General features: G+C 40.9%; 1 protein-coding gene across 1 annotated transcript; it reads left to right on the forward strand.

Moving 5' to 3' along the window:
• The first annotated feature begins 209 nt into the window (after positions 1 to 209).
• sacs (sacsin molecular chaperone) lies at positions 210 to 22077 on the forward strand. Its single transcript, XM_066699631.1, has 6 exons — positions 210 to 264; positions 733 to 844; positions 1088 to 1234; positions 1479 to 2961; positions 3230 to 3321; positions 8706 to 22077. Exons 2-6 carry the CDS (start codon positions 781 to 783, stop codon positions 20258 to 20260), a joined length of 13341 nt encoding a protein of 4446 aa, XP_066555728.1. The 5' UTR covers positions 210 to 264; positions 733 to 780; the 3' UTR covers positions 20261 to 22077.
• Positions 22078 to 22109: the final 32 nt, after the last annotated feature.

The raw sequence follows: 22109 nt of genomic DNA on the forward strand, positions 1-22109 counted from the left end.
CCTAGTTCATGGAAATTATGTGCATTGATTGTGATTGGTTGGCAGTGGCTGCACCCCCACATAGTGAATGTGATGTGTGAGACTGTGTTTATAAATATCAATGTTTTCATAATTTTTTTTTTTTAATCCAAAGCAGAGAGTTGACAGTTACATCAATTCCTTTTGTATCTTTTTTCAGGGAGGTTTGGCCAAACAACGCCACCCCTGGTCGAGTTTCTAAAAGATATTCTGCGAAGGTACCCCGAGGGAGGGCAAATTCTTAAAGTAAGTGAACGAGCAATGCTGTTATACTGATGCAACTACTTGTATAGATATGGTAAGATATTATGTAGTACATGGGGTGTTTTATATTACTAGTGTGAGGAACATTATTAAAACATTAAGTTAGACTACTGTTATTGTGCTTCTACTGTATAGCTTTATTGCATTAAGCATGACACTTGAAAAACAAAACAAAAAATCATGGCCATTTCACATTCTTTTCCTGCAATGACGGTGCATGTTGTGACATTAATTATTGTGCTATGTGGTGAAAACTAAAACAAGAGATTGTGCTCTGTAACAAATGAAGAACAACAACAACCCATCTCAGCATTTTCTGTTAGCAGATGTGATCAGATGTCATTTTATCAGACTCGATTCTATCTTAATTGATAGAAACACACTGCCTGGCACCTTAACTGATACACACAAAACAGGCACAGATACAGACATCTACTCCGTTCCCCTCAGGAACTGATTCAGAATGCAGAAGATGCCGGAGCGACGGAGGTTAAATTCATGTATGACGAGACGGAGTACGGCCGCGAATCCCTGTGGTCAGATGATATGGGACAGTATCAAGGTGGGTGAATCACTAACTGATATTTCATGTGTATTTTAAGCTCCAAAGCGGAGATTAAAATGTCTAATGCAATGAAAACCAGAGCAAATCACCGCTTGCTTTAAGCAAATTAATTCCACAATATCTGAAATGGCATTAACGGGCTTAAGCAAACATTTATCTTTGACCCAGAAAATTGAGCCCTACTGTCTCCCCGCTCTCACTCACTGATAATCTGTATTCCTCTCTTTCTTTCTGTACCAGGATCAGCTTTGTATGCCTACAATAATGCAGTTTTTACTATGGAAGACTGGAATGGGATTCAGGAAATTGCAAGGAGCAGAAAGCGGGAGGACCCTCTGAAAGTTGGAAGATTTGGGATTGGATTTAACTCGGTTTATCACATCACAGGTGAGCGGGTTGTGCATGTCATTGAAATCCTTCCAGATGATCGATAGAAACCTGAATCAGACATTTAGGAGTTTGAAATTTCAATCTACTTTTAACTTTTTATTTATATTAAAATGTTCTACACAAATAAATAATGGAATTTGAAATGAGCTACATAGAAGAAAACTACCACATTGATTGGGAAGTCACTCTGTCAAATGGAGTTTTTGATTTCCATGTATTATTTTTTTCCATTGTCATTTAGATGTTCCCAGCATTTTCAGTGGTGAACAGATTGGCATGCTTGACCCCCATCAGACACTGTTTGGCCCCCACGAATCAGGACAGTGCTGGAACTTGAAGACAGAAATGAAAGAGATCACGGAGCATGCCGACCAGTTTGCGCCATACGTTGGCTTATTTGGAAGTTCTGAGAAGACGATCAAGGACGGGAGCTTCCCGGGGACGTTGTTCCGGTTCCCTCTCCGTGTCAAGCCCTCCCAGTTGAGCAGTAACATCTACAACAAGGAGAAGGTCCTCGAGCTGTTCGAGTCCTTCAAGGCCGATGCAGACACGGTGCTCCTGTTCCTCAAGAGCGTGCAGGTGGTGTCCCTGTACGTGCGTGAGTCCGACGGCACTGAGCGCATGCTGTTCAGGGTGACGGCCGGTGAGAACCCGGAGATGAAGCTTGAGAGGCCAAACTCGCTGAAGAGCCTTGGCTTGGCGATAGACAGCTACAGCAATGGCGTGCCTAGCAGCAGCGTCACCTGCGCAACATATCAGGTCAATATAGAGACGGAGGACGAGACAGCCAAGGAGACGCACAAAATGTCCTGGCTGGTCTGCAACAGCGTGGGAGGCCGAGGCATGTGCAATGAGCTGGACTGTCTGGCCGATGACCTGAAGTTCATCCCCACGATTGGCATCGCCATGCCTTTGATGGGGATGGATGAGGACCAGGGAGCAGCAGGTGGGTTCTCGGGGAGAGCCTTCTGCTTCCTGCCCCTTCCCCCTGGAGAGGAGAGCATGACTGGGCTTCCTGTCCACGTTAGTGGCTTCTTCGGCCTCACGGACAACCGACGGAGCATAAAGTGGAGAGAGGTGGACCAGTGGCGAGACCCCGCTGCCCTGTGGAACGAGCTCCTCATTGTCAATGTGGTCCCCAGGGCCTACTCCACGCTTCTGCTGGAGGCCATCAAGAGGATCCAGACCAAGAAAGACCAAGACTTCCCACTCTCAGCTGAAGGTGTGTACAAGGCCTGGCCAGACATCAGTCAAATCAGGGCGCGCTGGAAACCTATCTTGGAGCCTCTGTTACAGCATCTACTCCAGCAGCCGGTCATTTACTCCATGAGCAAGTCCTGGCTGAAAGCAGACGAGGTACATTTCTCTGAGCTGGACGATGGCATTGACAGCACGGGGACTGTGATAAGCTACCTCCAGAGCTCAGGCATGCAGGTGGCCAAGGTACCAGCTACCGTGGCGGACGTGTTGAGCTCTTACATCCCAGAGTCGAAGGCCGTGAAGAAGGTGTCTCCTGGTGTGGTACGATACGTGCTGCGTAAGTTCAGGCACAAGGGGCCCTCCCTGGAGAAGCTGCACCTCCTGGAGTTTGTCCTAAGCGATGCCTGTTTCAGTGACTTGATTGGCCTGGAGCTCCTGCCTCTACAGAATGAGGCCTTCGTGGCTTTCTCTTCATCTGTAAGCGAGAAGGATGCCGTCTACATTACCTCCGAGGACTATCCAAGGTATGCCTCGTGTTGCATAATATCCAACAGCCTTTGAATTGAATGTACATGGACATAAAGTGGATGTTTTATACACAAAATATTTGTATAAACAAAACAAAAAACAAAACAAAAACAATTAATATACCTGTTCATTAATTCTTCATCTAGTCAACTAGCATGCTTGACAGGTGATATATACTGTACTGAAATGTAACTGTAATTGGTGCTGCAATTCTGTTTTCTTCAGATTTTGTTTTCTAAAGCCATGTTTCTGTTTGCACACTAGGACTCTGTTCCCTGGACTCAGTGGAAGATTGCTTTCAGAAAGCATAAAGCCATCCGTTTTGGAAGTGCTGAAGGAAGCAGCCAAAAGCCGAGGTAAATCTCTTCAATTCTCAGAAAGAAAAATTAAACCACAGACATAACATTCCTAGCATTCTGTTGTATTAAACAAGACCAGTGTGTATGGTTTAGAGTGAAAGACCTATGGTGTTGGCCTCGAATGATCTCTCTCTCAATAACAGTGCCTTTCTCCAAATCATACCCTTAACATTTTTTTTCTGTACGAAGGATTGTTTGCTGTGAAGATCTTCTCTTGAGCAACTAGGATATACATCAGAATATGCTTCTATTAACATTTGCTTGGTTCCAATGTAATTCTGTGTCCTTAGTAAATGTGTGTGTTAGTAATATTTATGAGATAAATCTAATGATGTGGTTTAAGCCAGTATTACACTGAAACCATTTGGAAGTATTGTTCTTACAACTTCCAAATGTTCCAGGTTATAAATCATCTCTCTATATCTAACCTCCAACCTTCATCCATGATACATTGTTTCCATCATATAGCAATTCCATATTGTGGGTCTAAACACTGACTGACCTTATACATGGCTCTGTGATGGTGGAGGTTTTAAAATTGAACTGAAAACCACTATCAATGTATTGATGATGTAGACACAGGAGAGAAGTAAAATCCAACAAGGTCTGATATCCATCCATAACACTGCGTTTACAAACATGCACAGTGTTATATAAACCTAAAAAACACAAAGCTGTAATTCATTCATTCTTGCCCTGCTGCTTTCACACAAAAATAAATGAAACCATGGATCTGTAAGGGTTTATGTCTCAAACAAGCCCCGTCTGACTGTACTATAGGTCACTACAGGCCCCAGTGGGAAATTAAATACGGGGGCATTTCTGAGGGAGAATTTATGATCTCTGTGTGTTTGAGCTGGTACATTCAAAGCTGCATTTTTTCTTGTCATTTTGCTAGCAGCAATCAAAGCCTGTACATGTTCCTCCAACCTTGAGTTTTGCCAACAGGGATAAGATCCAACACGGAAAAATGCTGATTTAACAAATGTTTCAATTAAACCAGTGAATGGGACACAAAGGCAAGGGGAGCATAAAATTAAAAAACAGAAACGTTTATTTTTTTCCGCCCATGTAGGCACCATTAGTGATTTTCAGTCAGGTGAAGAAAACCCTGGTCTCGGTGCTGATTAGTTTGACCATTACATAGTCCTGTTGCTGGCCCATTTATATCAGGGCTTTTAAGCGCAGCTCGGCTGGAATGGACAAGTGCGGCTCGTTCTCGAAGGTCTGTGTGACTGAGCACAGACAGAGGCTGCCACTGTGTGTGCATAAGTAAGAGGGATATTCTCAATCCTGCCATTGTCTGTTCCCTAATGATGCTGCTTTAAATAGGGAACTGTTGATTATATTGTGCTCCAGGAAACAAAACTTGTTAATGAACCAAACAACATGAAAAAAAAAGACTAGTGCATGAAAATGAACTGTAGTCTTCAACACATTCACATTAATCATGAAGGGAAAGGGAATACCCTCAATTATTAAATGCACGTATCAAATAATATAGTTATTCTAACAGTAACTGAATTCTAACACTTAAACATCCCACTCACCCTGTCTTAACCAAGTTAAGACAAAGTTTAGGAGCTTTACATTTAAATCTATCCTTGGAAAAACAGTGACCTTTGACTAAAGCCAAATTTCTTTTCTCTATAGATTTAGTTGATATAAATTGCATAAAATGGGCAGTATGAAATCAATCTGTTTAGGGAATGAGAAGAGTAATTGACTTGATAGATTAATGACAAATTAACTCCTCTGAGACAAGTGCCCAGCTGGAACATCTGGAAAATTTCATGCAAAAAAGTTAACCTGAAATTTCATGGTGAATATAATATTTACAGCAGCTTTCCCATGACGAAGTCCAATAATTTGTTATAAAATTGTTTAAATTACATGACTTTTCCAGTAAGATACAGTAAAGGATATAATATTTTTTATATTTAATTTCAGAATCTCTCTCTCTCTCTCTCTCTCTCTATATATATATATATATATATATATATATATATATATATATATATAAATAATAATATTGTAAACATTTAACTGGATAATTAGGCAACATTGGTTGAAAATGCTGATACTCCAAAAAGTCTGAATTAAAGATTAATAATTTGTACTTTTTAAAATGATTGTGTTTTTCTTACCATGTTATGAAAATATTTTGGGGGAAATATATATATATATATATATATATATATATATATATATATATATATATATATATATATATATATATATATATATATATATATATATATATATATATTCATTCATCTTTATTATGCTGTTTATCTGTCTTCAATTAAATTTCAGTACAGCAGCTTCTCTGGGGATTCTCAGGTAGGAAAGTGAATGTGGTGTTATATGGAAGCCCTAACAGCATTACATAAACCAGTTAGTTTTTAATCCGTATATATGTGTTTAATGACCTTTCTGGGATTTGTGTGTGTACCTGAAAAAGCTCTGTGTTTGGTGTTGTGTTTTTGTCTTTAGTGTGGTATGTTAGTCCAAAGAAGAAAGGTCATATTTGATTAATGTCTTTAAATCATGGGAGTTAACTGCAGTGGAATGTATTACATAACTTTGTACCTTATATATGTACAAATGTATAATTCTGACTAAGGGACTGAATTATAAACAAACAGTGGAAATGAATACAAACAGAATGCATGGTTTGGTTAATGATGGGTTCTAACCATGTCAACTGCATTATTTGAAATACAATTTCACAAACTAACATAAAAAAGCAAGCAGTGAAATCTTATGATGCATACATGGGGTTAGAACATTCAAAAGGTTGTTATTGTTTAATCGTGAGTTTTTCTGCATGCATTGCATGATCTTGTAAGGATGAAAACTATTTGCTGTTCAAGAAAAGAGGATTCTTGGCCTTTTCCAAAGGATGTTTCCTATTATTTTAACTATTGCAATATGTTGATTAAAAAAGATCAATTATGTTAGTCTTTGATTCGAGATTTTCATGATGGCGGATGAACAAAAATGGATTGTGTCCCAAAAAACAATTAACAACGTGTGCTGCTCTCTCTGCATATCGCATCATGACACAAAAGTACAATATATATGGCTGCGCATTTGAAAAGAAAACATCTCCCTGTGCTCACCAGCTGTGCAGAGGATGCGTGTAATGGGTATTTTGTTCCTTCAAAACATGGTTGTTAAATTGTGCCTGCCAACGATTAAAAATGCATAATTAAAGATTTTGTCTATTATATTAATGTTTGCAGCTGCAGCAATGCTTCATTTTGGTTGAAAGACTGCAAAACAAACATTTATCAATAAAATTAATATTTTGTTTAAAATTTATTTTATTACAATAACCAAGTTTAAATTCAACAGAATATTCAAAGACCTAGATATTCAATAGTTGCAGCCCTAGTCTTAATGGAAAGTACAGATTCTTTTGACAGTTTTTAAAATTATTATTATATACTGTTGCATAGGTAAAGACTAATGCAAAATACCAGAGGTCACAAATAAGAAAATATCAGTAGATATGCATTATCTCGGGTAAAAAAACGCATTAGCAAACAAAAACTGAAACTGTAGTTAACTTGCACACTTTATTTTAGTAACACATTTACAGTTTATAATTTATTATAAAGTATTTGCATTCTTTAGCTGTAGATATTTGGGTTAAGTTTTGTCTGGCCATTGAGAGAACAAGGAAACCAGTGACTGGCAAAAACAAAACAGACCAGTACAGAAAGTATTTTTAAGAATATTTTGGTTTACTTCTGACTTACATTGACTTTTTGAGTTTGTCCTTTTATGTTGCATGGTGTTGCAAAGGGTTGCAATATAATTACCACGATGGTGCCAAGGAGGCTCAAGGCGGTTTCGTGAGCCTGTTGAATGTAAGGAGTGAACCCAAAACTCAAGTTCAAAGGGAAGGACTACACTTCTTCAATTATATGACCCTAGTGTGCTGCAGCAAAAAAAAAGTTTTATATTTTTAACTTCAATGGCAGCATTATGCTTTTGTTAAATTTTGTTCATTAAGTGTATTAATATTGTAAATTATCTGCCATTTAGATGTGTTTCTACCATCTTTAGCCAAAAATACAGATCCCATTATAATGTATTTTTCACATCGAGTTGTGTATGTTACTGTGTACCGTTGCGTTCTGTTAATATAGGAAAGGCAAATAATGCAACAGGATGATTCAGCAGACTAAAAGGAAAAAAAAAACACTTGGTTAAACTTTATTTATTCCCTCTGGCAGTGTTATATGTTCAAATCTCTGTGTCAGAATAGGCCAGTCTAAGATGTCTGATTGAAAGCATACATTCTCAGTTTACTTGCTTCAGTTTCGACATGTTGATTTTTTTGAGGAATTATCCTACAGCTATTTAGAAAAATGCATCCATCTTACTAAACACCCTGTGGCATAAATACAGTAAAAAAAATAACTGCCGTTGTGAAATACAATCTCAGTTAGATGTCCTTTTTAAAATTTTGAACTCATACTGCATCTAGTCTGTTTAAGGACTCCAGGCAATTAATACAACTTTTTATTTTAACCACACTTTCAAACAAAACTCAAAACCCAAAACCTCAGAGACAAATTACCACATAACAGCTGTGTATCCTTTAAACAAGATTTGATATTAGTTTATGACACTATGTTCAGTGTGTGTTTTGTTTAATCTGATTAAGAGGATACGATACCTTGTGCCTCAGCATGGGAGGCAGGCTCAGACAGGGTCCGCTGGCCTGCGGTGTGCGTCAGACAGAGCTGTCAAGCACAGGCAGCTGGCAGGGGGAAAGATACTGCTGAAAGTTCCCCTTTATGGGTGAAATACAGGGGTTAATTAATTTAATGAATGCACATCAGCAGAATTTTGAATTTCTTAATTTTTATTCTTTCCTTTTATTTTATCTATTTATTTATTTTCTTTCAACCCTTAGGCACTATACATTAATAACCTCCATCTATCATCTATCCTTTTTCTGTCTTTGAGGAATAGGCTGGCAGGCTGTACTGATCTAATCCTCAGTCCCTATGTACATAAATTCCTTCTTGAGCCTATCTAAGTGTATAATTGTATTCACTCATTTTTAAACAGTTATTTGGGGATACAATGTTTGAGTTTTTGTTTATTATGGCTTTCAGAGTTTGGTGATCACTGTTTCTGATTAGAGAAAAATGTAAGGATTCTAACCGACAGACAGGAAGTTTATATATTTTTGATCGATACTTATTAATGAAAAACCAAATTACATTGTTTAAATGAAAGATGTGAATACATTTAATTATAAGTATATGTAAAGCTATCTATTTATCTGTGTGTGTGTGTGTATACATAACCAATGTGGTTGTTAATTCACATTTTGATATCCCTTTTATTTTCTCTAGGAAGACCCTGCACTCAGCTACAACTGCTGACACCAGAACGATCTGCTCGTCTTATTAAGGACATTTTGACGACAGTGTGGCCTTCAAAAGACATGGCAGTCCAGTGGAACCCTGGCAATCAAGAAAAGAAACATCCTACAGTTTCCTGGCTCAAAATGGTGTGGAAGTACCTCTACATACATTTCCCTGAAGACCTTAGTATTTTTGAGGATATGCCTTTGATCCCGAATGTGCTGTTGGAAGACAACATCACTTCTTTAGAGCTCCTGAGACTCCGAACTCCATCCCCAATTATTCTAGAACATGAAGAGGAAGCTCCTCTCCCCGAGCACCTCCCAGAGATCATTAAAAAGCTTGGAGGAATCATCATCAAATGCCTCGATCCATCTTTGCAGCACCCTCTCCTGAATAAATACATCCACCAGCCATCAGCCTGCTCAGTGCTACAAATTATGGACAGGTCATCTACCCAGAAAGTGGCCAGTCAAGTGTCATCCTTTCCTGCCAAGCAGAAAGTAGCATTGAGAGGTTTCTTGGCGGGTCTGCCTGACATCGCAGAGAAAGAGAGACGTATTCTCCAGGAACTAATGATCTTCGAGAAAATAGGGCCTTCGCCAGAGAAAGGGACTCCAGCATTTACTGTGTTGAAAAGTGCGAAAGCATTACATCATTCAGCAAAGCTTCCGGCAGACATCAGGTTATCCATCAATGTAATTGACAACAGCGATGAGGCTGCCATTCGTCTCATAAAAATGTTGAATGTGGAGCAGCTGAAAAGCACTGAGTGTTTAAAGTTCATTATCCAAGACATTGAAAAGGGATTTTACTCAAAAGAGGAAGTAATTGAGATCATGCTTTGGGTGCTTAAGCATCTGTCATTCCTAAAAAATGAAAACTCAGCCATAATAGAATGGTTGTCGTCTCTGAAGTTTATACAGATTTCCCCAGGAAAGCATGTTGCAGTCCCAGAACTCTTTGATCCTGAGCTAGAAATTTTACAAAACCTGTTCTACACAGACGAAAAGACACGGTTTCCCCCAAGCACTTTCACTTCGTCCCCTGATATTCTCCATTCTTTGAGACAGTTAGGCCTAAAAAATGAAGTGCAGTTGAGTGAAAAGGACATTCTGCAGGTGGCACGGAAAATTGAGGAGTTACAGAGCAACACCAAAACGGAATGGGAGCCGCTGCTTAAGAAAGCGAAAACACTGCTGACAATACTGTGCAAACAAACCAAGTTAGTGAAGTCACCAGAAGTCCAGGTTTCATTACAGAAGTTAAAATGGGTACCAGTCTGTAAAGAAAGACCTCTGAATTATCCACATTCCCTAGCATGGAAAGGAGATGACTTAAACATCAGTTCCCTTTGTGAGATGTGTGACCTGTCCCAAGCAGTATTAGTTGGCTCGTCAGTTGCCATCGTAGAGCGGATTTCTGCAGGAATGAAAAAGGCCCTTAAGTTATCGATTGAGCCCAAAGTAGACAAAGTACTAAAGCATTTAAAGGCTGTAGTTGACTGGCACAGATCTCAGGCCTTCACCACAGAAGACTGGTACCAGTTTCAACAGATTCTTCTAGAAATCTATGACTTCATGCAGGAGCATCTGGAAAGTGCAAGAGAAGCTGTGAAGTCATTGCCATTTGCTTGGGTCTGGACAGGCAAAACCTTCTCTTCACCCATGCAAACAGTTTTAAAACCTATTCCTGACCTGGATCTTCAGCCTTACCTGTACTCCTTACCCAAAACCATGGTGAAGTTCAATAAACTGTTTCAGTTTTGTGGATCAGTTGAAGAGGTCATTCCTAACCATGTACTTGAGGTGATCATGATCATTCATGAGCGAAGTGAGCAGGCATTGACAAAAGAAGAGAGTAAGCAGAACCTCCTGCTTTTGCTTAACATCCTTCGATGGCTTTACAGCAGTCAGATTTCCGTAGATCTAGACACACCCATCCCCATCCTGTACAACAAAGACCCAAGCAAACTGGTAATGAAACCCATACATGAATGTTGCTACTGTGACATTAAAGTGGATGACCTTAACGACTTGCTTGATGATGTCTCTGAACCAATTATTTTGGTTCATGATGACATCCCAATGAAAACTGCAGAATGGTTAAAAGTGCCATGTCTGAGCACAAGACTGATCAACCCGGAAAACTTGGGCTTTGAACAATCAGGCCAACGAGAACCTCTGACAGTCAGAATAAAGAACATTCTAGAAGAGTACCCTTCTGTTTCAGATATCTTCAAGGAGCTGCTACAAAATGCTGATGACGCCAGTGCAACCGAGTGCAGCTTCTTGATTGACATGAGGAAAAATCTTGACATGCGAGAAAACCTGTTAGATCCTGGCATGTCCATTTCCCACGGTCCATCCTTATGGTCTTACAACAACTCTACCTTCTCGGATACTGACTTTGTAAATATAACTAGATTGGGTGGGTCTATGAAGAGATGTGAAGTTGACAAAGTGGGGAAATTTGGCTTAGGCTTTAATTCAGTATATCATGTTACAGATATCCCTATAATCATGAGCAGAGAGTTCATGATCATGTTTGACCCTAACATCAACCATTTGAGCAAACATATCAGGGACAAGTCCAATCCTGGAATTAAGATCAACTGGAGTAAACAACAAAAGCGATTAAGAAAGTTTCCAAACCAATTCAAGCCATTCATCAATGTCTTTAATTGCCAGTTGCCACTTTCAAAAGAGTTACCGTACAAGTACAATGGAACTCTCTTTAGACTCCCATTCAGAACCGAGCAAGAGGCATCAGTGAGCGAAATCAGTAGTCTCTACTATAATACCACAGATATATACTCACTTGTTGATGAGTTCAGTATGTGTGGGCACAGGCTGATCCTTTTTACTCAGCATGTTGGCTCAATGGTTCTGAAGTACCTGAAGTATGAAGAGCCTAACCCTGCAGCATCACAAGATGTAGTCACCATAAACAAGAGTGTGTGGTCCTCTAAAGCTTCCTATGGACCTGTAAGCATCTTAAAATCAGCAGCCAAAGTGATGAAGAAAGTAGCAAATACCAACAGAGTGCCCTCTGACATCCCCCGATCTGGCTGCATCATAAGAATTGTTGTTGAGGAATTCCATAACGTGTTCAGACGCATTGTTGATCTGCAGTCTCCCCTCTTCAGAGGTTCAGATGATGATCCTTCTTCTTATTTTGAAGTTGCTGCCAAAGGTTCCCAAGCCAAGAGAGGGAATGATGAAGTACCTCAGAAGGCAATAGATCTTACCAACTGGCTCATTTGCTCATGCATGGATGTTGGGGAGGCCCTCAAATTTTCAATGAATGAAACTGGAAGACGACTTGGGTTAGTTCCATGTGGAGGTGTTGCTGTATTGCTTTCAGAAAATGAAGACCGCACTTGGACAGTAAAGACAAATCCCACTCCTATTGGAGAAGTGTTTTGCTATTTACCTCTCCGAATCAAAACCGGACTACCTGTCCACATCAATGGTTGCTTTGCTGTGACTTCAAATCGCAAGGAGATCTGGAAGACGGACACAAAAGGACGCTGGAACTCCGTTTTCATGAGACATGTGATTGTCCAGGGATACTTAGAAGCACTCAGTATGCTGCGTGTCATGGCAGTTAATGGTGAACTGCTTAACTACAACTACTATGCTGTCTGGCCTGACCCTGGTGTTGTTCATGATGACTTTGCTTTGGTCAGCCAAGGCATTTACCAAGAAATAGCTAAGGGGGGTGACAAAGACCTTGCAAAAGTCTTCTCAGACGGCAAAACCTGGGTGTCCATCAAACATGTGAGATTCCTGGATGACTCTCTGCTGTGCAGACCTGACATTGGCCCAGCTGCCTTCAAGATATTTTTGAAGTATCTAAGAAAGAGTGGATCCCAAGACCTCTGTGCTGTTGAGCTTCCCTACTGGGTCAAAGAAGGCTTTGAAGATGCTGGCTGCAAGGGAATGCTCATGGAAAACACTTTGACAGAAAAACAGTTCTTCTCGGATGTATTTTTCCCACACATCCAAGATATCGAGAAGGATCTACGTGACCCTTTAATGCAATATGTCCTCAATGAAAAAGTAGAGGAGTTTGCAGCCATCCTAAGAGTGACACCATGTATCCCATGCTCTGCCAAATCCCAGAAGCTTGTTGTGCCTTCACGACTCATTCATCCCGAAGGAAGAGTGGCAAAGCTGTATGACACCAATGATGGACGTTTCCCACATGGAACCACAGCTGACTACCTAAATCCAGTGTGCTTGGTCAAGTTGCTACAACTAGGAATGGTCAAGGATGACATCTCCTGGGACGACCTAATAGAACGCACAGAGTCAGTAGCAGCACTGAATGAAAGTGATCACGCTGCAGCATGCCTCCGAAGCAGTATACTCCTGAGCCTGATAGATGAGAAGCTGAAAATAAGAGACACAAGAGCAGATGAGTTTTTAATAAAGCTCCAGAATATTTGCTTTCTTCCATTTCTGACCAAGCCAGCTGGTTTCTCATTACCATGGTTCGGGAATAATTTTCCACCTTCAACCATGTTTTCAGCCACTGACCTTTACACAACTGACCACCAGGACACTGTTTGCCTGATGAAGCCCATCCTCAATGAAAATTCACCATCTTTCAAAGGATGTGGCCCTATCACCTTGGCAGTGAAGGACTTTCTAGGATTAATAAAAAAGCCAGCTGTTGAACTTGTAATAAGCCAACTCAAAGAACTTTCCAGATCCTTTGATGGTATAACCTTATACCAAGAAAACATTACTAATGCCTGCTACAAGTACCTGCATGAGGAAATGTTGCAAAATGAAACTGCAAATGAACAAATAATGCAAGAGCTAAAAAACTTTAGTTTCATTCTTGTGGAAAATACATATGTTGAACCAGCCAAGGTTGCTTTCCATCTGAACTTCGACTCGGCACCATACCTGTACCAACTTCCTAATAAATACAGAAACAGTTTCCGTGAGCTTTTTGAGAAAGTGGGAGTTCAGCCCAGCTTCACAGTAGCAAATTTCGCAGCAGTCCTTGAATCAGTCAAAAAGGAATGTGGTCGAAAGCAACTCTCTGAGGAAAACTTTCAGTTGTGCCGCAGAATCATCAGTGAAGGGATTTGGGGTTTGATCAGGGACAAAAACCTGGAATTCTGTCAGAGTAGATATGGAGAAATACTCTTACCAGATTCCCATCTAACACTTCAGCCCTCTAAATCTCTGTGCTACAACGACTGTCCTTGGATTAAAGTCAGAGACACAACTGTGAAATACTGCCATGCAGACATTCCTAGAGAAGTGGCAGTGAAACTAGGAGCCATACCCAAACGCCACAAAGCACTTGAACGTTATGCTTCCAACATTTGCTTCACTACCCTCGGGAGTGAGTTTGGGCAGAAAGAAAAGCTTACCAGCAGAATCAAAAGCATTCTCAATGCATACCCTTCAGAAAAAGAAATGCTGAAGGAGCTTCTTCAGAATGCAGATGATGCCAAAGCCACAGAAATATACTTTGTGTTTGATCCAAGATCTCATCCGACAGACAGAATATTTGACGATAAATGGATTCCACTGCAGGGACCAGCGCTTTGCGTGTTCAACAATCAGCCTTTTACAGAGGATGATATACGTGGAATCCAGAACCTTGGACGAGGGACAAAGGAAGGAAACCCAGGCAAGACTGGGCAGTATGGAATAGGTTTTAATTCAGTTTATCATATAACAGACTGCCCTTCTTTCATTTCAAATAATGACATTCTTTGCATTTTTGATCCTCATGCCCATTACGCACCAGGGGCGACTTCTGTTAGCCCTGGGAGAATGTTTAGAGACTTAGACTCTGACTTCAGAACACAATTTTCAGACGTACTCAATCTCTATTTGGGAAATCATTTCAAGCTCGATCGCTGCACAATGTTTAGATTTCCGATACGCAACGTGGACATGGCCAAGATTTCAGATATCTCTAACGTTCCTGCCTCAGACAGAATGGTGCAAAATCTCCTTGATAAACTACGAGCCGATGGCGCAGAACTCCTCATGTTCTTGAACCACATGGAGAAAATTTCAATCTGTGAAGTTGAAAAGAATACAGGTGACCTGAAGGTCTTATATTCTGTGACGGCTAAAATTACAGATGGGGATCGTCTGAAACGCAAGCAGTTTCATGCTTCTGTTATTGACAGTGTGACAAAAAAGAAGCAGCTGACTCAAATCCCCGTCCAGCAGATCACTTACACCATGGACATAGAGGACTCTGACGGCAATTTGATGACTTGGTTGGTTTGCAACAGATCTGGCTTTTCCAACATCGAAAAGGTCTCCAAGAGTGTGATTTCAGCACACAAGAATGAGGATATAACTCTCTTCCCTCGGGGAGGAGTTGCTGCATGCATTAGCCACAATTATAAAAAGCAACACCGAGCTTTCTGCTTCTTGCCTCTGTCTTTAGAGACAGGCCTACCTTTTCATGTGAATGGCCACTTTGCTTTGGATTCTGCCAGGAGGAACCTCTGGCGGGATGATAATGGAGTTGGAGTGAGGAGTGACTGGAACAACAACCTCATGGTAGCCTTGATTGCTCCTGCTTATGTGGAACTTTTAATTCAGCTGAAAAGACGTTTCTTTCCAGGCTCTGATCCTACTATAACGGTCTTACAAGGCACAGCAATCCATATTGTAAAAGACACTCTGAGAAAGTTTCTGTCCTTCTTCCCAGTTAATCGGCTTGACATTCAGCCCGATTGGTACTGCCTCGTCAAGGCTGTATACAACTGCATTCATGCTGACCTGAAGCGCTTACTTCCAGTGGTTCGGGCACCTCACTTGGACAACACAGACTTACACTCTGCGATTTATATTTCATGGGTGAACACATCCACTTCCACTAAAGGTCGAGCGTTCTTTGACAACCTACTTCAGGATGAACTTCAACACCTTAAAAATACGGAGTACAACATTACAACCCGCAAGACCGTTGCAGAGAATGTCTACAGACTAAAGGCGATGCTTTTAGATGTTGGCTTTAACTTGGTCCACAGCTGTGAAGAGACTGCCAGCCTTTACCACTGCTTGGAAGATTCTGGAATCCCAGTGAGCTACGTGACATCAGAGGATGTGCGTCACTTCCTTCTTACATTCTCATCCCCAGACTCAAACTGCCAGGTTGGGAAGTTGCCTTGTAGGCTTCAGCAATCCAATTTCAAACTTTTCCACAGCCTCAAACTTCTGGTTGACTATTGCTTCAAGGATGCAGAAGAAGATGAAATCAGAATAGAAGGGTTGCCACTTCTGATAACAATGGACAACATCCTGCAAGTGTTTGACTCCAAACGCCCCAAGTTTCTGACAACACACCACGACTTAATCCCCTCAAGAAAAGAACTTTTCATGAACACCCTTTACATGAAATACAGTAACATCCTCATGAAATCAGGTGTGGCAAAAGTCTTTGACATCAGCAGTTTTGGGGACTTGCTTGGATCTGTGCTGCCTCGGGAGTACAGAACAAGGACCTTGGTCAAGTGGAAAGACAACTACGCCAGTGAGTCTTGGCTGAAAAATGTATGGCACTTCATAAGCGACAATATCTGTGTCAAAGAGGAGCAGTCAGACATCAAACCAAAATTTGAGACTGTTCTGGATATTTTGAAGGATTGGGCCTTGCTGCCAGGAATAAAATTCATGGTTTCTAGCAACAAACTGGTTGTACCAGAGTGTGACATTTTGTTGCCTCTAAGCCTGATATATGCTGCTATTTTTCCAAATGGACAGAATGACAAAGTTTTTCACACTTTAATGAAAGGAGGATGCATTCAGCTTGCACTCAACAAAATCTGCCCTAAAGAAAATCACGTGGTGCAACTTCTGGCTCAGCACACAGCCAATATAGACAATCCTTCCAGTCTTCTAAAAGCTTTAGAGTACATGATTCAGACTTCAGCCTTCAACACAGGAAGTTTGATTGACAATGACTTTGAAGCACTTCTCTTGTACTTCAATTGCAATTTAACCAGTTTGTCTCAGGAAGATGTACAGAGTCTGAAGCTGCTTCCTTGCTACAAATCAGTCAGTGGGCGATACATCAACATCTCCAAGTTTGGTTCTTGCTATGTTCTCACAAAAAGCATTCCCTCTGCTGATATGGAAAAATGGGCCCAGTCTACATCATCTGCCTTTCTTGTTGATAATCCACAATTGAAGGAGCTTTATAGTTTCCTTGGCTGTGTTCCAGTTGATGACCTTGAGGTTTACCTGAAACATCTGCTACCGAAGTTTGACAGCCTTTCCTACGATGCAAAGATTGAGCACCTTATGTATCTGAAGGACAGGCTGTTGAGTATGGAAGACTCTTCAGGAATAAAAGACCAACTGTATGAAAAACTTGAAAGTCTTTCATTTATTTATGATTCAACAAAGCGACTAAGGCCAGCAAAGAATTTCTTCGATCGGACAGTGAAGGTGTTTGAAGTGATGCTGCCTGAAAAGGCATTCATATCCAATGATTTCTTCAAGAAAATAGAGCAAGCATCGAAGCCCAAGAATGGAACATCGTTCCTTACTTCATGGATCGAATTCCTAAGGAATATAGGTCTGAAGTACATAATTTCTCAACAGCAGGTTTTGCAATTTGCTAAGGAAGTCAGCATAAAATCTCAGACAGAGAACTGGTCCAAAGAAAAGGTACAATTCATTGTTGATGTTCTTCTCAATCACATTTTCAATGAGAGAACAGACCTTTTTCTGGGCACCTTTCTTAAGGAACTTTCAACCATACCATTTCTCTGCCCAGAACGTGCCCCGGTTGAACTCGTCCGGCTTCATGCACAGCACCAAGAGATGAATGGCACACTCCCTCTGATTCGCTTTAATGGCTCTCAGGTGAATCCAAAGTTCAAGCAAACAGATGTCATGCAGTTACTCTGGACATCCTGCCCCATTCTGCCAGAAAAGGCCACACCAGCAAGCATCAAAGAACAGGAAGGAAACAGTCTAAGTGCACAGGAACAACTGGATCTGGTTTTGACCATGCTGAATGTCAATATGGATCCACCTTTGGACAAAGTGATAAGCAATTGCAAGAATATATGTAATATAGTTAACCCAGATGATGACATGGTCAAAACAAGAGTCAAAGTCTTAAGGAGCACATATGAATTTCTCAGTGCAGATAAGCGGGATTTTCGCTATCAGCTACGAGGTGTTGGCTTCCTTATGGTCGAAGATGGCTGGAAACTGCTCAAGCCGGAAGAGGTCGTCATCAATCTGGACAATGAATCTGACTTCAAACCATACTTGTACAAACTACCTTTAGAACTTGGTACATTTCATCAGCTGTTTAAGCTGTTAGGTACTGAAGACATTGTGTCAACAAAGCAATACATTGAAGTACTGTGTCGAATTTTTAGAAATTCTGAAGGCAAGCAACTAGACCCCAATGAAATGAGAACTGTGAAAAGAGCCGTCTCTGGCCTTTTCAAAAGTCTCCAAAACGATCCAGTTCAGATCCGACAAGACCTAGACAATCTCAGAGACTTAACCTTTTATCTCCCGAGCCATGATGGCAGGCTGGCCAAGTCCAACACTTTAGTCTTTGACGATGCTCCACATTACAAAAGCAGAATCCAGGGTAACATTGGTGTTCAGATGCTTGTTGATCTGAGTCAGTGCTACCTGGGAAAAGACCATGCCTTTCACACCAAGCTAATTATGCTACTTCCTCAAAAGCTCAGGCCCAGACTCCTTAGCAGTATTTTAGAGGAGCAGCTAGATGAAGAAACTCCCAAAATGTGTCAGTTCGGGGCTCTTTGCTCTCTCCAGGGCCGTCTTCAGTTGCTTCTTTCATCAGAACAGTTCATTACAGGGTTGATCCGCATTATGAAGCACGAAAATGATAATGCCTTTTTGGTCAATGAGGAAAAAGCCATTCGGTTATGCAAAGCACTTTGTGAGGGATTAAAGGTTTCATGCTTCGAGAAGCTGCAGACGACATTACGAGTAAAAGGCTTCAGTCCCATTCCCCATAGCAGGAGTGAAACTCTGGCCTTTCTAAAAAGATACGGGACTGCAGTGATCCATCTTTACATCCAGCACTCTGACAGCAAGGATATCAACTTCCTGTTAGCCTTGGCCATGACTCTGAAATCTGCAACAGACAATTTGATTTCGGACACATCTTACCTGATTGCCATGCTGGGCTGTAATGATATCTACAGGATCACAGAGAAACTGGACAACTTGGGTGTCAAGTATGACTCCACTGAGCCCTCAAAACTTGAACTTCCTCTTCCTGGAACGCCCATTCCTGCTGAAATTCACCACATCCTATTAATGGACCCCATGAATGTGTTTTACCCTGGAGAATATGTTGGGTACCTTGTTGATTCTGAAGGAGGGGACATCTACGGGTCCTACCAGCCTACGTACACCTATGCTATCATAGTTCAAGAGGTAGAGAAAGAGGAGGAAGAGAATCCAAGCTTTCTAGGGAAATACTTCCAGATTGATATTGGATACAGTGAGTACAAGATTGTCAGTTCACTTGATCTCTATAAATTCTCTAGACAAGACGACAGTTCTCACATCAGAGACAGTGCACCTTCCACACCCACAAGCCCCTCAGAATGCCCTTCCCCTGGCCCTCGGATGGTGCCTCCTCTTTTTCCTGGAAAGGAGAGTCTCAGAGCTCCTCCGTCAAAGCAGTCCCCCCAAAAATTAAGGGCCAGTGCATTACCAGAAATTCTTAAAGAAGTGACCTTAGTAATAGAGCAAGCATGGAGGCTTCCTGAATCCGAAAGGAAAAAGATCATACGGAGATTGTACCTCAAGTGGCACCCGGACAAAAACGCTGACAACCTAGACATAGCGACTGAAGTGTTCAAGCACTTGCAAAATGAGATCAACAGGATGGAGAAACAAGGACAAGCAGACCAGGCTGCAGACAGAGCCGCCCGGAGGCCATTCTCCGCATCTTCTACCCGCTTCCAGTCAGAGAAGTTTTCATTCCAAAGATTCTACACGTCATGGAACCAGGAAGCCACGAGCCATAAGTCTGAGAGGCAGCAGTTCCGAGAGCAGTTCACAGGCTATGCAGGATCATCACACTCGCCGCGTTTCTTTGTACCGCCAACCTTTAAATCTGTCGGCAATCCAGTAGAGGCCCGTAGGTGGCTGAGGCAAGCAAGGGCAAATTTCTCGGCAGCCAGGAACGATCTACACAAGAATGCGAACGAGTGGGTGTGTTTTAAATGTTACCTGGCCACCAAGTTGGCACTGATAGCGGCGGACTATGCAGTCAGGGGAAAGTCAGACAAAGATGTGAAGCCCACGGCTCTCGCACAGAAAGTAGAGGAGTACAACGAGCAGCTGGCAGGACTGGCGAGTGACGTGCACATTCTGGAGGCCTACGGCGTTGACAGCTTGAGAACTCGGTACCCCGACCTGCTGCCTTTCCCCCAGATTCCCAACGATCGGTACACGTCCGAGGTGGCCATGAGAGTGATGGAGTGCACGGCTCGGGTCATTATTAAACTGGAGGGATTTATTCAGCAAAAAATATAACTTGACTGTAATGGTTTGGTTTAACAAAAGAAAAATATATGCATACATCTTTGAAACACACGGGAAATCATAGCGGCTGTGTGCAATGTAGATGAACATATAATAGCGTTGAGGCAACATTATGTTTCCAGCTGGCAGCTTCGATAAGCAGTATTGTTACTGTATGTGTACACAATATTTACATTCATTGCTGCTGCTTGTATATAAAGCAGCTATCTGAGCCTGAACATAAGCTGCTGAATATTTTGTTTCCTTGTATAAAGGCACAGGATGTCTTTTAGCTGCGTAGCTGTACATAAGAAAAGCCTCCGTAATGATGCATATATGTTTTTTCTTTTTTACCAAAGGCCCCATGATGTAAATCTTTGCTATCCACAAAATAAGGCTGCTGCATAAACTTTTTTTAACCTTTTTTAAAAGTGAAAACTGTCAATGTATTTAAGAAAACAGCAGCTGTTAACTGCACATAGAATTCTTAACATCGGTGTGTGTGTGTGTTTTACATATACTCACACACATGAAATGTAAAGTCCAACTTTTGTTACGAGCAAAATAAATAAGAACTCATAGTGCACAGTGTGCAAGGTCTACAAGCAGCTGGACTTCTTAATGAACAGAACACCTCCACGTTTTTATTTATGTATTTTTTTATAAAACTGAAATTACGTGATCACTGTAGTTGGTTTGTTTTCCCCCCCAAAAGGTATGTCATTTACCTGCTGTCGGCTTCATGTGACATGCTCTCATTCATAAATCCTCATCAAAGAGATCAGGCACTTTCTCCAAAAAAGCTTGTCAATTTGCACTTGCCTTGTGTATAGCACTTGTATCTTTCCTTCATATATGGAGTATTAATTGTATAAATTGCAATTTTGAATGTCAAAGGATGTCTATCTTATAATGTTATCCGTCAGCTCAAGACACATTGTTAGGTCTTTTTTTTTTTTTTTTAAGGTTTAAAAAGATTATCGTCATGTAATTATTTTGGGCTCTCAGTCATGTTTGGATCTGCGCACACAAAAAAATAACTTGACTTGCAGGCGCACAACTGTGCAACACTAATAGTACATCCCCAATGCCCAGTGTCGACTGCTAGCTTTGCCAAGCTTTCTTGCCAAGTATCACTGGCATTGTGTTCTGCTGTGTAAATGAATGCATCAGAGCAGCTGACAATCTGATCAGGCTTGTAAAACGTGGCATGGTTTGTTGACTGACTAGAATAAAAATGATATTAGGAATGTTATCAGTTGCATAACCCAAGAGATTAGCTGTATACAGTTTTAGTGTCACCTTGCCAGGCTTTACATAAGAGCGGTTTTCAATGACAAGATCTTAAAGTTTATTTTTTTTTAATTTAATTCAGAAATAATGCAATAAGTAGTAGAGATTACTCTGCCAAATGGTGTCCCTTATTATTACCGTTTTCATGGTGGGTTTATGGTACTTTTGTCAGTTCTCAAGCAATCCTTCTGACAAAAGAATATTCCAGTGGTGCTCAGTTTAAACTACTTTTGTCATTTTTTATTAGGTCATTTGGGTTTCATGGGAGTAATTGCAATTATGCACAAACAACAATGTGGGGTATTATTGTCATCTTGCATGTATGTCGTTATGTATTGTTTTGTTTTAAATCACATTATTTTTCAGTGTAATGCTTATTTAGGTGATATCACACTTAACATTGCTTTAAGTGCACAGTTAAGAGAAATCCTGATTGGGGGTAGACATCTATCCCATGGCAAAATGAAAACCTTGTATATCTTCCTGCTGATGTACAGAGTGCCATAGTTTTAATAAAGCCAAAATAATTAATTCAATCGTTTGTGTGTCAGTCGGTGAGTGGCATCCT

The sequence above is a fragment of the Amia ocellicauda genome, chromosome 3 (assembly GCF_036373705.1).
Source record: "Amia ocellicauda isolate fAmiCal2 chromosome 3, fAmiCal2.hap1, whole genome shotgun sequence".
Lineage (NCBI taxonomy): Eukaryota > Metazoa > Chordata > Actinopteri > Amiiformes > Amiidae > Amia > Amia ocellicauda.

Excerpts from the sequence above, each read along its gene's own strand:
- sacs (XM_066699631.1), top strand. The coding sequence starts at position 781 with ATGTATGACGAGACGGAGTACGGCCGCGAATCCCTGTGGTCAGATGAT. Across the intron at positions 1,235-1,478 it reads CTCGGTTTATCACATCACAG|ATGTTCCCAGCATTTTCAGT; the intron begins GTGAGCGGGTTG and ends ATTGTCATTTAG. Across the intron at positions 3,322-8,705 it reads GGAAGCAGCCAAAAGCCGAG|GAAGACCCTGCACTCAGCTA; the intron begins GTAAATCTCTTC and ends TATTTTCTCTAG.